This window comes from Lepisosteus oculatus, chromosome 3 (assembly GCF_040954835.1).
Source record: "Lepisosteus oculatus isolate fLepOcu1 chromosome 3, fLepOcu1.hap2, whole genome shotgun sequence".
NCBI lineage: Eukaryota > Metazoa > Chordata > Actinopteri > Semionotiformes > Lepisosteidae > Lepisosteus > Lepisosteus oculatus.
In genome coordinates, this window is record NC_090698.1 from 15,743,739 (window position 1) to 15,759,677 (window position 15,939).

The 15,939-nt window shown below is 40.3% G+C and overlaps 1 protein-coding gene across 2 annotated transcripts in view; it reads left to right on the top strand.

Annotated features, from left to right (window-relative positions):
• Positions 1–15,939, top strand: part of LOC102682553 (WD repeat-containing protein 70) — a 111,810-nt gene that overhangs the window by 54,108 nt on the left and 41,763 nt on the right. For both annotated transcript variants that reach the window (XM_006627289.3, XM_015340380.2), the window contains exon 10: positions 3,215–3,389. In XM_006627289.3, coding sequence (XP_006627352.2) covers positions 3,215–3,389 — 175 coding nt within the window. The remainder of the gene's footprint in view (positions 1–3,214; positions 3,390–15,939) is intronic.

Sequence of the window (15,939 nt, forward strand, 5' to 3'; positions counted from 1 at the left end):
GTATTAGGAAGGCAAAGTTAGTGTGGTAGAACATGTTTAATGAGTCTGTCTTTCCTTGAGAGAAGAGGTTGGCCATAGAAATAGTTCACACCTGTACACGTCAGTGTGTATTTTATCGGGAAAGTGCTGGTAGATCCTGGAGAAAAGAAACACCTTTTTCAAGTTTGTACCATCTCTCTACATCTCTACCCCTCCTCAAGAAACTCTTCCTCACAGCTCATTCTTTGGAACAGTATAATACTTCAGACAGGCTTGAGTGAGTTTCCCCTCCTGTTTCACTTTCACAAGTCCGACTGGTGCTGTACAGAGCTCTGCAGAGTGCTGTTGCTGTTACACTGGAGGAGTCATCAGAGCACCGGAAGTCATGGGCGGCCCTATGTTGCGCAGTCGTCAATATGGCCCAGTTGCAGGCCACTGCTCTCACGGTGAACCCAAAGAAACATGAAACAGGAGGAGGCCTGCTTCTAGGCAAGCCAGAGAACTCACAGCTCTCTCCTGGTGGATATTAAAAAGGCCTCAATCTGTTTCACAGATGTAGGGAAGAATATTGAAAAATGTTCGCCTAACCTCGAAAAAGTCATTAAAATCTATTGTCTTTCTTTGCATTTTCTATGTTTTATTTATAAAGTACCTTTGTAGTATGGATGTGCAGTTGATTAAGAGTTCGCCGTTGCAGTTTTTAATTTAGAAAGAGAAGTGAATGCACTGCAGTCTACAGAAGGAGCAACCCAGTAAGAAGTGATGCAAAAGGACCACTTCTCCTCAGCATAAGCTTGCGTTGTTATTCAGCTGGCATCCATGTATTGGAAAGGTTTTCAAGTTGTGAACAAAACACTGTTTGAAGTTCTCCAAGAATAATTTTTTAACTACCCTTTTAGTCTACTTTTTCTGGATTATGACACTCCCTTACAAAGGTGCTGGCAATCCAGCAAATTATACCACTGAAGCAGAAAAGCTATATATGTTTCCTGATATTTTTTTCTTGATATGTAGGGTTTTCCTGATGTTAGTCAGGCAGGGCAGCCTGAACTGTTTTAAATGATGGTTCTCTACCTTAACCCTAACCCTACAGCATCACTAATTTCCACAGAAAAAATGTCTTCAGAGTCAACAGTGAAACACAAATCAGAGAACATATGTAGAAACTTTGTTGGGAGTGTATTTAAAACTGAATACAGGAAGCTGTTTTCTTAACGGGTTGTGGGAATAAGGAAGCTACCGAACTACTGTATGTTGTTAAAGCTACTATCCTGCTTTCTCTTAAGAGATAGCTGGATGCGATCTGTGGATCACTTCACTGCTGCAATCTAAATGGGCCAAATGGGCTCTCTTGTTTGTAACTTTCTTTGTAATCATCTTGTATGATGTCTTTTTGATTTAAACAAAGACAACAAACATGAAATATCGAGCATCTGACTGTGGCTTCAGGAGAAGAGCCCTACAGCTTGTAAAAGCCTGTCAGAGGGAGTTCAGTTTCCAGAGCCTGGGTCTTCATTGTCTACCCAAACTCAGAGTCAGTTTTACTTGCTGTGTCTTGTAACATAACTGCATGTGTAGTGCATATTGTTGAAGGATTTGTTGTGAAAAATCATTGTTTCATTAGACTCTGAATTGCGACAGCAGAAGTTTATATACAAATCCAGATATTATCAAGGGAAGAATATGTGGTTCCAAGGCAGCAAACAAACACCGGCAATATACTGAAGAGCCTGAAGTGAGAATAATGCTCTTTGGCATGCTTGTATCTTCTTCCTTGAATTTCAGTTGAAACCCTTGAGATGGTGGCTAGATTTCTCCCAACTCTTGTAGCTAAATTATGTACTGCAAATGTTTTTTTTATCTTCAGATTTATGACTGTTACTTTCAAAGTTCCATCTTTTTGATGTACAGAACACATACTGATTCCCAGAGGTTTTTTGTTTAATGTAGTTATTCTCTTGCTTGCATAACTTCTGCAAACTTCATTTGAATTTCATCTCTTTGCTCAGGTCTATTTTCTTTTTCTGTTGTGTTGGCTTGTTTTGCTCTAAGCAAAGCTGCAGAACCTAATGCTACACCCATGTTTAACAGTAGTACTGAAATAAAAGTATTTTCTCTTATCATATTAATGGTTAATAAACAGTTACTCACTTTATATCCCTTCCAACAGTGTGAAAGAGTCTAGAAAAGAAGTTGAAAAGTCAAAGTACTGTATTGCACTCAGATCTCTGGAAAATCCATCAGGAATAGTTTATTTGTATAACATTTTAGAATATCCTCCTTACTGTGCAGTTTCATGTCAAAATAATTGCTTTTTAAATGTTTTCTATAAGCCTCCTATAAATCTGCATGAAAGTGAATGGATGTTAAGGGATTTAAACTTTCAGCTTTGTAGGTGAAGCTTAATATGTGTCTATAAATCACCACCACCTCTTAAACATTGTGATTAAAATTGTAGGTCTGAGAATTTGGAGCGACTTTAACTGGAATCAGGCTAATCCTCTTGCATCTAAGGTTTCATTCCCAACCTTATAAGTAATAAGAATAAGTAATGAGAACATCTTTATCTTGGTAGTATTTAGACTAGTAAATGTTTTCATATCTCATTTGCAAAATGTAGGATCTCTTAATGTCTCCTACAGTTATGAATAGTCCAACTTTAGCTGTATTTCAAAATGAACAGAATGACACCCAGTTTGAAATAAGGGAAGTTTGTCCATGACTTCAGAGTCTATGGATAATGAGGGAGTGCAGACCAGACTCCAAACCACTGTCAGGCCCCATGATTCCAGTTAGGGCACTGAGATCCAGTTCCTCTGCAATGCCATTGTTAGGTCCAGCTGTTCTCTGTGCTGCCCTCCAGTGGTGGAATGACCTACCTGCCACAGTCGGGACTGCAGATTTACTCACCATATTCCCAAAGAATCTGAGAACTCGTATATGCACGATATTCCCAACGCCAGAGGCCCGTGACTGACCCTCACTTATGGACTCTGCCCTTATGTTACTACTTCCTGTCTGTCAAGCAGCACTGAGAGTCCTTAGTACTGTGCCACATCTTGGCACTTAATTGATACTGAGCTCACTGTTTTCTATGGTTTTATTTGCCGTTTTGATGCTACTCTTACTCTAATTCATTTTGGATGAAAGTGTCAAATAAAATAAAAGTCCATGAGTGCTAAGGCCCTTGTGCCGGTGATAAAGTGATGGGGCTGATTCCGCGTCTCATTTTCAGGACTGTGAGGACGTGGGATATTAACAACGAGAAGAAGCACAAGAGCGTGTTCAAGCCCCGCTCCATGCAGGGCAAGAAAGTCACACCCACCTGCTGCACTTACAGTCGGGATGGCAAGATGATCGCGGCTGGATGCCAGGACGGCACCATCCAGATCTGGGACAGGAACCTCAGTGTGAGTAGTACTTCCGATTTGTCTAACTGGCTTACTGTTAGTACAAGTGCCCGGTAGGGCTCAGGCACACAGAGTGGAGGATCTTTGCGAAGGATCTCAACAGTGGAACGGTGAAGGCAGGATAATAAGGATTGTCCGAAGAATTGGATAAATGGTCGTAATCCAAGGGGATTTTGTCATGCATGCATTTTGTGATGAAGCAAAAAATCTCAATGTCCCAAAGGTTAGTATTTTGCATTAAGGTCTATGCAGTAGGTTTGCAAATCTAGTTCTTCTTTAAGACAGGAGTTAATACTTCTTGGTTTTGTTTTTGTTGGACTACAGTGATTGAGGATGATTAGTTTTGAATTACCTTGTGCTGTTTTTGTGCATGATTGGCTATAGTCCGACTCTGCGGAGTCAACCATTTGTAATTACGTTTCCCTCACTGCTTAGAGGCTTTAACAGACTTTTCAGTAATTAACGCTCATTCAAAATGCAGTTTTGTGAGGGTCGTTTAGCATCTTAAAGCTAGCAGAACGTTTTTTTTTTAGATCTTTTAAAAGTTCGTAGTAGTGTTTTCCTTTTGGGATGGCTGCAGCCACTCACATCAGTTCTGGGAGCAGGATGGTGCTGTGTTTTAGATCTTCCTGCTGTGCAGGGTCATCAATCACTGGTAGACCAGGGCATGTTCTGTGTCACTTGTCAAAATCCTGTGGCCGGAGAGCCAGGGGTCAGCTTTGGTGAAGAATTACTTGTTCCGTGGGTGTGAAAACAACGGTTAACAATACATCTTGGCTGGGGTGATTGTCGCAGGAGCATTGATGCTGCCCAGGCCTGTAGACTGTGGGGAATGGCAAGGTCAGACTCTGAAAGGATTTTACGCTAGGCCTGGGAAACTGTTCTTTAAAGATGTAACATACCTGTATTCAGATTTCTTTCCCATGAGTGGGTTAGAATGACTGACTGAGGTTACATAGAAAAATTAAAAATCATTTGTGATGATTAAACAGTCCTTTGGGAAAAGAGACTGACGTGAGAGGAAAGGGATCTTTCATACACACACATTGACATGTTTTCTTTATTAGTTATGTTGAGCAATGCTGTGTGACTACAATTTTAGTCTGACAAGTATGCTCTTATTAGACATGTCAGTGCACACAATACACTGGTACTACCTTTGTTTTCCAGTTTACATGGAAGAGTACTTAACTCAAGAAAAGCCTAAATTTTTCTAACAACACATTTTTTCCAAAAGTTTTTTTTGACCATCTGCTTGTGATTGTAAAGCACCAGCAGCTCACTGGTGCTTCATGTGCCTGAGATTTTTATTTTTTGTTTCATCTTAGGGAGACACATGTTGGGATGGGAATGAATATTTGCCCTTTCACACAAAGTGTTGCATCACACAAATGAAAAACTGCTGTTCCTCGTTTTAAAGATCATAATATAGGGAGGCATAATTTGGACCTTCTGGACTTTATTTTTCATTCTTAAACAATTGCAATATTAAAACAATATTAATGTGCTGTTGTTTGAACTCCTGTATAATTATGGTTTGGCGCAAGTGCTTCATTCCTAGAAATTGATGTGGTGATGTTACTGGGAATATGTGATGTGTAAAAACTCAGAGTGCAAAAGGAAGTGAATGGGGAATTCCACATTTTGTAGATTTCTTTGGCAGTTTCGTTCTTGAATGGAAGGCTTTATTAATGTAAAATATCAAGTAATGATGAAAAGCACCAGAGGATGAATTTATAGAAAGTCATATGTAACTGTTTTTCCTTTGGAGTATGTCCTTGTGTTTTCTCTCCTCTGTCTAGTGCTGAATTTGCTAAGAAAATTTTAGTACTTACAGTAACCCATCATACCCATAACACATAATACTGGGGGAAGGTGCGGTGGATCTGCGCCTTTGGCTGCAAGGTTCCCAGTTTGTATCCCATGGCTGGCAGAGGAATCCTTCTCCGTTGGGTCCCTAAGCAAGGCCCTTAGCCCCAGCTGCTCCAGGGGCGCCGTATAAATGGCTGACCCTGCGCTCTGACCCCAAGCTTCTCTCCCTGTCTGTGTCTCATGGAGACCAAGTTGGGGATGTGAAAAAGACAAATTCCTAATACAAGAAATTGTATATGGCCAATAAAGTGATCTTAGATTATATATTTGAGTAAACAGAATATTATATTATAGGTTGAGCCAACCAGGCTGGCTTTTACTGCACTATGCAGAATTGCTGTTTAATAATAATTCCTTACAGTTATATAGCGCTTTTCTGGACACTCCACTCAAAACGCTTTACAGGTAACAGGGAGTCTCCTCCACCGCCACCATTGTGTAGCCCCACCTCAGTGATGAAAGAGCAGCTAAAGTGCGCCATAACACTCATCACACATCATCAACCAGTTCATATGGACACTGGGGTTAACACTCCTACTCTTTTTCGAGAAATGTGCTGGAATTTTTAATGATCATGGAGAGTCATGACCTTGGTTTAAGTCTCATCTGAAAGATAGCGCCTTTTTTTTTAGTATAGTGTCTGCATCACTGTCCTGGCCAGGGTGACAACTGCAGAGTTCCACTGGGTTGCAGGGTACTGGCAAATAATAAGATGACAGCGAAGAAGATATTAAGATGTTCTTCAGTTGGTGAGAACATTGTGGTGCAATTTGGGCTGTGAAATATTTAAGCTCGTAGCAGACCTGCTTAAGAAAGGGATGCAGTTAGAGCTGACCTGCCACTAGTGGCCACTTCCTCCTCCTTGTAGCTTCTTCCTCCTATTCTTGTAAATAGCTACAGAGTGGGTGTTAATGTGGTAATTGATCACATTAGTGGGAAATGCTGATCATTCCTGATCATTCACATGTAGCTATAATTAAGTTTGTGTTTGGTATTTGGAAATTTGGCCAGGACGCCGGGGTAACACCCCTACTCTTTTCGAGAAACGCCCTGGGATTTTTAATGACCACAGAGAGTCAGGACCTCAGTTTTACGTCTCATCCAAAGGACGGCGAAAGCAGTCAAATCAAGTCAGTAGCAGTCAAATCTTTGATTGCTGCTCATTTGTTTAAAAATATGGGTTGTCTCCCTGACCGATTGTTTTATTATTCCATAAGGAAGCATTCGTTTTCTGAAGCTTAGAAAATGACATCTGTGTGGTTTATATTGAGATGTTTCCTGTGTTTGGATCAGGCTAAAGTGTGTGCTGCATGGCAGTAACACTTAAACTACTGTATTTATTTTACAGGAAACCTGTCTTGGAATTGAGTCTATAGCAGCCAGTCCTTCAAAATTCCCTCTTCCTGCAGTGCTGGTCACTGGTCACAATCAACAGTTTTTCTGGGGCTTGAGGTCCGCTGTGTGTAAGAGATTTTACCATACCATACCTTTCAAGCTTCAGTCACAATGATGTGTAGATGTTAGAGCCTTTCTTACTACATTATTTGTGATGTTTCAGATTTTAAGCCCCCCATAAACCAAATGTTTTGTAATTAGCTTTTGCCTTTCATATTTTACTGTAAACGTTAAGGGAGCGAAATAGAGGTTTTGGGATGGGAAAAAGAACACTACAACCCTGTTCAGCATTTGGTTGACACTGTCAGCAAGAAGAAGAGAATAAAGCTGGCTCCTTCTTCAGATGTCTTTTGAACTCTTTAGACTTTCATGTTTTTTTTTTCCTTTTCTGGGTGGTGATACGGATACTGGAGCCCTTGTTCTTTTCCAAACTATCGATTAAATGTACGTGCACACAGTGCCATCCATGTTCTCGTGAGGCAGAATTTGAGTCATGGTCACCACAGAATGATTTTATCATTGTCTGGCCTGATGTTCCCCTGGGGATAAGCAACTCAGCAAGAAAAGAGTATTCACCACAGATGGGTGATTTGTATAAAAAGTAAAGAACTGCTCGACACATCTGACAATGCATCTCTTTTTACTGACAAATCTTCAGATTTAGCTTTTTAGGAGTGAAGTAGCTGTACATTTCACTGACTTATCCTAATCTGTTTTGGGGGATTTTGTTTTGGATCTGTTTGAGTTGCATTGTTCCCTTATTCACTCTGGCACTTTTCTTGGAGAACTTTCTTAAATTCAAAACCTAAAGCGGAATACAAAAACCACGTGCGCCTCCAAATTTCCACACTTCTAAATTGTTTGATGTTCAAAGGTGGTCTTTGATGCAGTATATTTGTTCTTGATGGCTAGGGAATAAAGCACAGGTGGTTTTAAACACCCAAACACCCATTCTCAGATCATGAGAGAGTATGGAATACAAATCAGAGACTCCATTCTTACAAGTTGCTAATTATTGTGGGGAGACAAAGTGTTGAGATCTTGCTGGAAATGTTAAATCATTGCCTCTTTGTTCATTGACGCTTTGCTCGTAGTCATAATGCAAATGATTGACACCCTTTCATGGCCTCACAATACACTAGATTTTGAGCAGATATACTGTTGTATACTGCAAATATGGATAATGTTTCCTGATGACTGACTGGAAAACATTGATTTTTCCATGTAATTATCCAAACCATTAAACTGAGTTAGGAAGCAAATGCTTCCCTTTACACAGATGATTAAATCATCAGAATCTCATTACAATCAAAAATAAATACATCAAGTGGAGCCCTGACCTCCAGTTTTGTTGATGCTTCAGTGAATAAGCACAAAAGTACTTCTCTCTGAAGCTTCCAATGACAGGGAAAAGTCTATATGCACAGAAGCTTCCTCTCATCTTCAGAGGTGCACATGATAGCAAAGAGAGCCTAAAAGTTTTTACTGCTAATGCAGTCTGCCCAGTAACCTAACAGAGCTTAAGGTTGCGTAATGTTTTTAAATCTTAGGCAAAGAGAATCAGACACAGCAGGACAGTTCAGGGTTTCAGGCTGCCTTCTGAGTTCCAGCTTTCCTCTAGCCTGTGAGAAAGGGTCTTAAGATGAACGCTCCCAACTAAAAACATCAGAAGGGTTACAAGCAAGAGGAGACCATTTGGCCTGTCTTGCTCCTTTGGTAGTTTAGAGCTAATGGGTTTCGGGTCTCTAGATTCTCAGAATGTATAAAAATATCCTGGACTATCTCTAAGCCAAGATTGAACAAAAAGATAATGGTTTTCCCCCCGTCATGACTAAACAGTATTTCATACTTGTATATGGTATATGCAGGATGTATGAGGCATGGATTGTTAATGAAGACAATATAACTTCTTAAACGTTTTTTATTTTCCTGTTGTCAACAATTCCCAGTGATTTGAGAACTGATCTAAGGCTAAGATACCCTTATAGAAGCTTGAACTCAGCTGAAGCATTTGTAGTAATGTTATATAATTTGAGGAATAGTAATTATTTATTAAAGCACTTCATCCAGATGAAAAATGTTTCTCAACATTTAAAATATAAACAGAGACATTTTTTCTCACATTTGATGCACTGCATTGTTTCAGCTTTCTTGTTTGAATAACCTTGAATGTTGACTCACTCACCATGGTGCTTATTTTAATTCAATTCCTGGTGATCTAATTGAATTATTAATTAGCTTATTTAATTTTTTCATTTTAATAATTGCAGTTTTCAAGGTACCTTTAAAATCCAAATTATCAGCATAATGCCTGGTGAAGTTAGTAGTAATGGAAGGATCAGGAGGTTTGATAGCCAGCAGACAGGGAGATCCACTCCAGAACCAGAGCATCCTTTGCTCTGGAGAGTTAAAACAGATCTATAGGAAATGAGTGAACTGCAATAGCCCTGATGAGCTGTACTTTCTTTACACTGTTCATATGATTTTAGAAAAGGAGCAGTCCATCCTAGTTTTATCCCCACCCCCTCGCTGAAGTTGATCTGTGTCAGTCTGTGTTTTATTTAACGGCTCCGTGTCCTTCCCGAAGACCTACAGCTGCCACCCCACTGTAGTCCACGGATGACAGGTTAAACCTGTAATTTATTCCGGGCCTCTCACTCAGACTAAATATTTACCCTGCATTCCTTTCTGGGTTTAAAATAACAATGTCATTTGAGGACTCGTGTGAGAAACAAAAAGGGCATCAGTTTTGATGGGTCTGGCACCTTAGGGCAGGTTTGGCACAACCCTTAGTCTTCTGGAGTTACAGGCAGGTGTGTCAAGTGCCCCGTCACTGAACTGAAAGATGATGGAACCCAGAAGCGAGAGGCAGGGGAGAGAGTGAGTGATGAAACTGCTAACCTTTGATTTTGGAAGTCTAGGTTGATAAATCCAGAAAAGTGGCATTTGGTGATTCTCATGGCCTTACGTCTCTGTAAGTGAGCACTGCAGTGTTTCAGCCCAGTCCTGCTGAAAACTCCTTCATGGCTTGACAGGAGTAAGATGCAACAGTTCTCCACTTGCTCTCCATACGTGAGCAGTGTTTAATCTCTTCTTCCTACCATGCTCGTTTTCCATTTGGCTTCATTTGGCTTCTTTTTCATATTCCATAGTGTAGATTTAACACAGACCGAGAATCAGATACGGAGTATGAAAATTGCTTATCATTACTGCACAGTGGAAAACAATTGGCAACTGTTGAAGAGTGAGTCTGCTTGAAAGTCTTGTGTAGTTTGACTTGATGCATTAGTAGCTCACTGGTAAATGTAAAAAAATTACATACTGCCATAATAAATTGAGTTTTCAAACTAGAACATAGTTCAGAATTAATGCAGTAAGGTATGCAGTGATGCAAAACGTTGCTGCACAACTTGTGGCAACATAATCATCTAGAGATAGGCAAATAAAGTAGATGGATGGATGTAAAAAATTAAATCACAATTAATGTCGTGATAAGTTGCAGTAACAATCAAAGTTCGATTAGATGGCGACTGTCTCGAATTTAGGTTACAAGAATCGTTTCTGTCTTTACAGACCTTTTCTTGGTTTTGAACCCTCAAACCACCCTACTGATGTGTGCCTTCATTTCAGATTGCTAGGCAACACATCTGTCTCTTGTTCATTATTATAGTGGTAAAGCTGGTGCATCTGTGTCTTTTGGAAATTGAGTTTGGGAGCATTGCTTTGAAACGCAGAACAGTAGTCAGGGTTGGCGTCTGGTCTGCAAAACTTTGTTTCCAGTAACCTACTAAGGGTCTAATTGCAGGCATCTTGATGGACAGATCTAATTTTAGCCCTGGTGCTAATAAATTAAAACTCATCAGTTCTGTGTATGTGCTCGCATTTTTTCCAGTCATTCTGTTTTTGTTTTTTTCCTCTGTGGTTCTTTGGCAGTTTTCCTTGTACAACAACAGAATATCAGGCCAAGAAGTTGTCAAGACATCTGCTCTCGGGGGGCATTTACAGGGATACCTGGACTCTGTAGTGCGTATCATGGTTTCTGGTTAATTTATTTATCTTATTTATTTTTCCTGAGTCAGAGGAAACTCAGCATTTCATAAACATGATCTTTGTTTAATGTCACCATCATTATTCTGTTATACAGTAGATGTGTACTTTGTATACAGGGAGAAGCATTTATGCCAACAAGTGAATGACTTTTTCCCAGTGTATACCTTTAGACATGCAACAAGAACTCCAAGCACTTGAGCTCCTTTAGACCTGTTGAACGATTAGCTTTCAAGAGCCTGATAGAGAACATAAAGGTCATAAAGAGAAGGTGGCCCTTCCACCCCGTTTTTCTTGTGTCATTGCTAGTAGCTGTTCGATCTCATGTTTTTGTCTAAAAGTTTCTTGAAAGATCCCAGTGTGTTCGCTTCTGCAACCAAACTGATTGCTGTTAAACTGATTGGTGAAACAAATTTGGTTGCAGTTTACATGGTTAACAGTGAGCGCACCTGCGCCCCAGTGATCATAGACACTAGAGACTCCTGCGCAGTAGGAATGGCACCGGTATCAGTTATTCAAAATAGAGTCACTAGAATCTCTGTATCTTGGAATCTTCCACAAGAGTTGGAGAAGCCACACCATATGACACTTTTCCCCATGAAGTTTTGTTAATTGGATTGGAAGGATAATCAGCTACAGCAATGATGAGACTGTAGAGATCATTCTTATCTACCCTGCGGGGCTGCAGCAACATGTGAATGTGAGGCCCAGATGCCGAGAGGCTGTGGTGTACTGTCTGGTTGCCCCAGGCACTCCCCTTTAGTTTTGGGTGGGATTTTTGTCACTCTGTTGTTGGAATTAAATATCCCTTTATCACAAAGCCAATAATACAATCTGCAAACGCTGTCTGTGAATTTAAAGGTGCCAAATACCGCCAACTGTGACAAAGACCTTTGACCTTGACAGTTTTACAGATGTTTGACATTTCCACTAGGGGTAGAGGGTGCATTTATAATCTTAAGAATCGATAAGGATCTTAACATAACCACATCTGCTTTTGACAAAGCTATTTGGAGACTTATGTAAATATTTTTGTTTCTTGCAGAAGATCCCCCACTCGCGAGAGCTCTTCATAGTGAAACTTTTCCAACAGATGCTGTTCGACATTGCTGAGGAGCTAGTGGCTGCCGTCCAGCTTGAAACAGCTGCTTAGATCCGATATTACAAATCACTTTCGCTGTCAGGCTTTGATTTCTAGCACTGTTATTTCTCCAGTTTTGACTTTCTTTTACCCCTTTTTTTCATACTTCTTCCAGATTAATGAACAGTTTGCAGTTTTTTCCTCTGGAGAAAATGAATCATTTTTGAGTTCGGTGTAACGAAGGCTAACTATTCACATTTTGAGATTGACATGAAGCTCCCATTTGACGGGGTTTAAACATTTTGAACATTTGCAGTTGTGATAGAATGTTAAATGAAGAGGAGAGTAAGCCACTGGATTATCTCAAGCCAAGTATTTTGTTACAGAATACCGTCCCTGTACAGTATGTGAGTATAAGGGTGGTGGCTGTGGCCAGGTTCTTCAGCCGCGCCATTCTGACACTTGGGTGGCAAGTTGGTAGTAGGAGGCTGCTCCTTCATTTTTCTAATTATGTTTCAAGGGCACCTATCTAATAGTCTTGCCAAGTGGCATGAATGCTGTTAAAACCTTCAGTGGCTCCTGCCCACAGAGTCCCAGACTCCATACCCAAAAGCAGTATCACAGCGTAAACCTGCCTCGGCCACGGACAGCTTGTTTGTAAACGCAGCAGGAGAAGAGAACCATGGGATGGAACCAAGCCAGAGCCAGGGGGATACGACTGGGGTCAGTGGAAGGTGACTTTGAAAGAACGTGGCCCTTTCCGAGCTCTTCAGGAATATCCCTGTGTTTGCTCTGAGTGGAGTTCCTTGTAAACAGGGGCTGAATGCAAAATATATATATACAGTTATAAACATACTTCTGAATTTGATTTGTTGATTTTTTTTTCTGTACAGTCGATTGTTAGTTTGGCAGACCTCCATAAATATGGTACCTTTAAGCTTGTGTGTGGTGGGTATGAATTTATACAGAGTATAAATACAATGCAGAGCTAATGCCAAATTTGCACTTAGATTTCTTTGTTCTTATATATCCTTTGTTTTTTTCCTCATATCTCAAAAAAGCATGATGTTTTACTGAATAGTTAATATGTTAAGTATGTTGGCAAGCATACATATTTCACTGCCAGCAAGCCCAACCCTTTATATCTTGGTACTCAACTTGAGTCTTTAGGAGTTGTGACCGCAGATGTAGAAGGATCAGTTAGTCAGTTCTGCCGCTTGCTGGCCTGTGCAGTGTACACCATGTAGTCAAGACACGTTGTCTCAAAACAAAACTAACTCCCACGGGAGTAAAACGCTTTTGGGAGGAGCGACTGGTTGTGCGTGACCAGAGTTGCCCTTGTAAGATGAGGGCTGCCTTTCTTTGAGAGCAGGAGTGATCTGTGATGGGAGTAATCCTGGGGGTGGCCCTCAGAACACTGATCACATATGGCAGTTCAGCCCTAGGGGCAGTGTACCTCCATGAATATGCACAGTACAGGTGAATAAGGGCTAAGTGAGTTTGGGTCTGGCCTCACTGTGGACAACACATCTGAGGTCCCATTGAGGCGAATGTTTTCAATATTCTAACCTTCTGGCCTTTAGAAACATATTTGGTTTTCATGGGTCCAGTGAAACAATCCACCCGGACAAGTGGATCATTAAGGTATGAAAATCAACAGCTGCTAAAACATTTGTCGGCAGGTGTTCCTGTGAAAGAGGAGCAGCTCTATGATGTCCCCTGCTAAATGTCAGTTTTACATAATCCTGCCGTATCACAGTAACATGGGGGATGATGTGTTGTTACACAACACCACACACAGACATGTCAGTATACAGTAGCTTGGCCTTTGTACATTCTGTAGTATCTGATCCTGATGATTGTTTTTAACTCAGATATTTGGTGCAAAGGGTTCGAAAACTTATTATGTTATTGTAAAAACTGGACAATAGTCCAAAAAAAAATAGATTAGTTTTTTTAAGTTGACTCATTCTCCTAACCCAGGAAAAAGCTTTCTAAAAGTTAGTGACTTGTTTTATTCTCACAACACCTAGTTGAAGCAGAATATAGTTGCAAGATATGAGGGTGGGATATATCTGACTGGTTTAGAAATTCACGTTGTCTCACCTTCAGTTTTGTTTTTAGTTTTTGATTTGCATCTGTCACTGTTTCCGTTTCCTTGTTCAGCATTGACCAATTTTCCAACTCTTTTCCAAAGTGCAGATTTCAGGGATGTTTTAATAGAACACCAATCAGAAAATCTGGCCTCAGTGCAGTAGGAAGTAGCTTGTAAGATGGTCAGACTGGAAAACCGATGGTGCCTGACTGCATGTGAAGAGCCTGTTATCTCAGACACAAATGAGATACAGGTGCTTATAGTCCTTTTTTTAAAGTAAGTGAGTTCTTGTGCTTGTGAAATCTCGTCTGGAATCTTTTTAGAAGTGCCCCCTGGAAATGTGTATCAAATTGCTCTTTTCCACATTGACTCTCCCCTGTCATGGAAAGTCTGCCATCGTTCATTTTACATATGGGAAAAAAAATAAAGGCTTACAAATTCACTAATGTACCGGGAGAATATGACATCTTCTTTGATCAGGCTGAATGTGAGGCTACTTATAGTGAAATCTGTGTCACTTGTAAGGGGATACATGCAAAACATTCTCAGACTTGATCGTACTGTCAGGTGTTAGCAAAACAAAGGCTCATCTGTCAAGCCTAAGTTTATTTTGTAATATTTAAGGAAATCTGCCGCTGGCTGACCTTTACAGATTAACAATGTGTTTTTTTTTTGTTCAGCAGTACATTACCGTAACTGAGTTTCTGTTCATGGGGATTATTTGGAATGTCAAGTTCGGTTTATTTAAAGTCAGAGGTATTGAAACAACAAAGCGGTGTGTCCACTATGCTTAACTTAAAGCCCTAAGGATATCAGGACTACAGCTCCTAGGTTCAGTCATCTAATGTTACCTAGATGTGGCTATTTATGAGCCCTCTGATCTTTTTTATCATCCCAATAATGTACAGGGAAGTGCCCTTGAAGAACAGATCTTTGGAATTGAGTTTTTTGATGAAGCTACAGTACCGTCAATAATGCAGTAGCTCCTATTCATGACAGTGAATGAGCTCGTGACTGGTGCGTTTGTGTCATGTAAAAAGCGTAAAACTGAACAGAAATGTAGAAAATACATGTGTGACTTACTCTCGCAGTTTTGTCTGTTGTCCTTGGGTGAGATGTTTAAGGCTGCCAAAAATGGAAGGTTTGTTTGGGAGATATGTATTCCTTTGTTTTTTTTTCCCCGTTGTTGCGGGGGAAAATTAGTTCCGGCTTTCACTTGTTTCTGTGTTTGTTCCTATGCTGTGCAACTCAGGCGTGCTGTGTGTTTGAACTCTTGCAGTTTTACCCACCTGACACTATCTTGCTTGAAAACTCAGAGAACATGTGAATGTATGGGATGATGACCATTCTAAAGTGACTGAGATGTCATTTCTTAAGACCAAGACCAGTCGTTTTTCTTGGGAGCTGTCCAGAAACCTCAGTACAGATGGAAGAAGTACATTAATATTGCAGGGGATTATGTCAAGAAATAAACAATGTTTTCCACTGTGGGCAAACTGCCCACTCCGTAGTAAATTAATTAGACGGGCAGCTTGCCTACACTTAGCACACAGTGGAAAATCAGGCCCTGTGAGTTTGGAATTTGAGGAGCCTTTGGCTTTGTTTTCAAAGTCTTATTGAACATTTCTGTTTTTGTGTCTACAAGTGTTGTAGTCAATTGTAGCTCTGCTAATCTGACATACTCAAAATATGTGAATTAATAATTAAATGTATCTGTTTAGGTCTCACTTCATTTACCTATCCATTCACAATGCCAATCTATGCACCATCAACCAAAATATTTTAAAATGTAAAACTTGTTTATTCTGTAGAGTGAATCATCCTGTCCAAAGCAGTAGGAATGACCCAGCACATGGTATTTCCAATTTCCAATGAGGTCTGTAAAGTAATAGTATACCAGGTCTTGTCTTCTCTGATCTCCAATAATGGAAAAGAGGCCAATGTGTGTGACTCACAAGGGTCAAGACTGTTAATGCACCTGCATGTACAGTAGTGCATCTCTGAAGGCAACAGCAGACCTGGCTACTGTATCAATCCAGACAGCCTCAGTGCTTTACCAG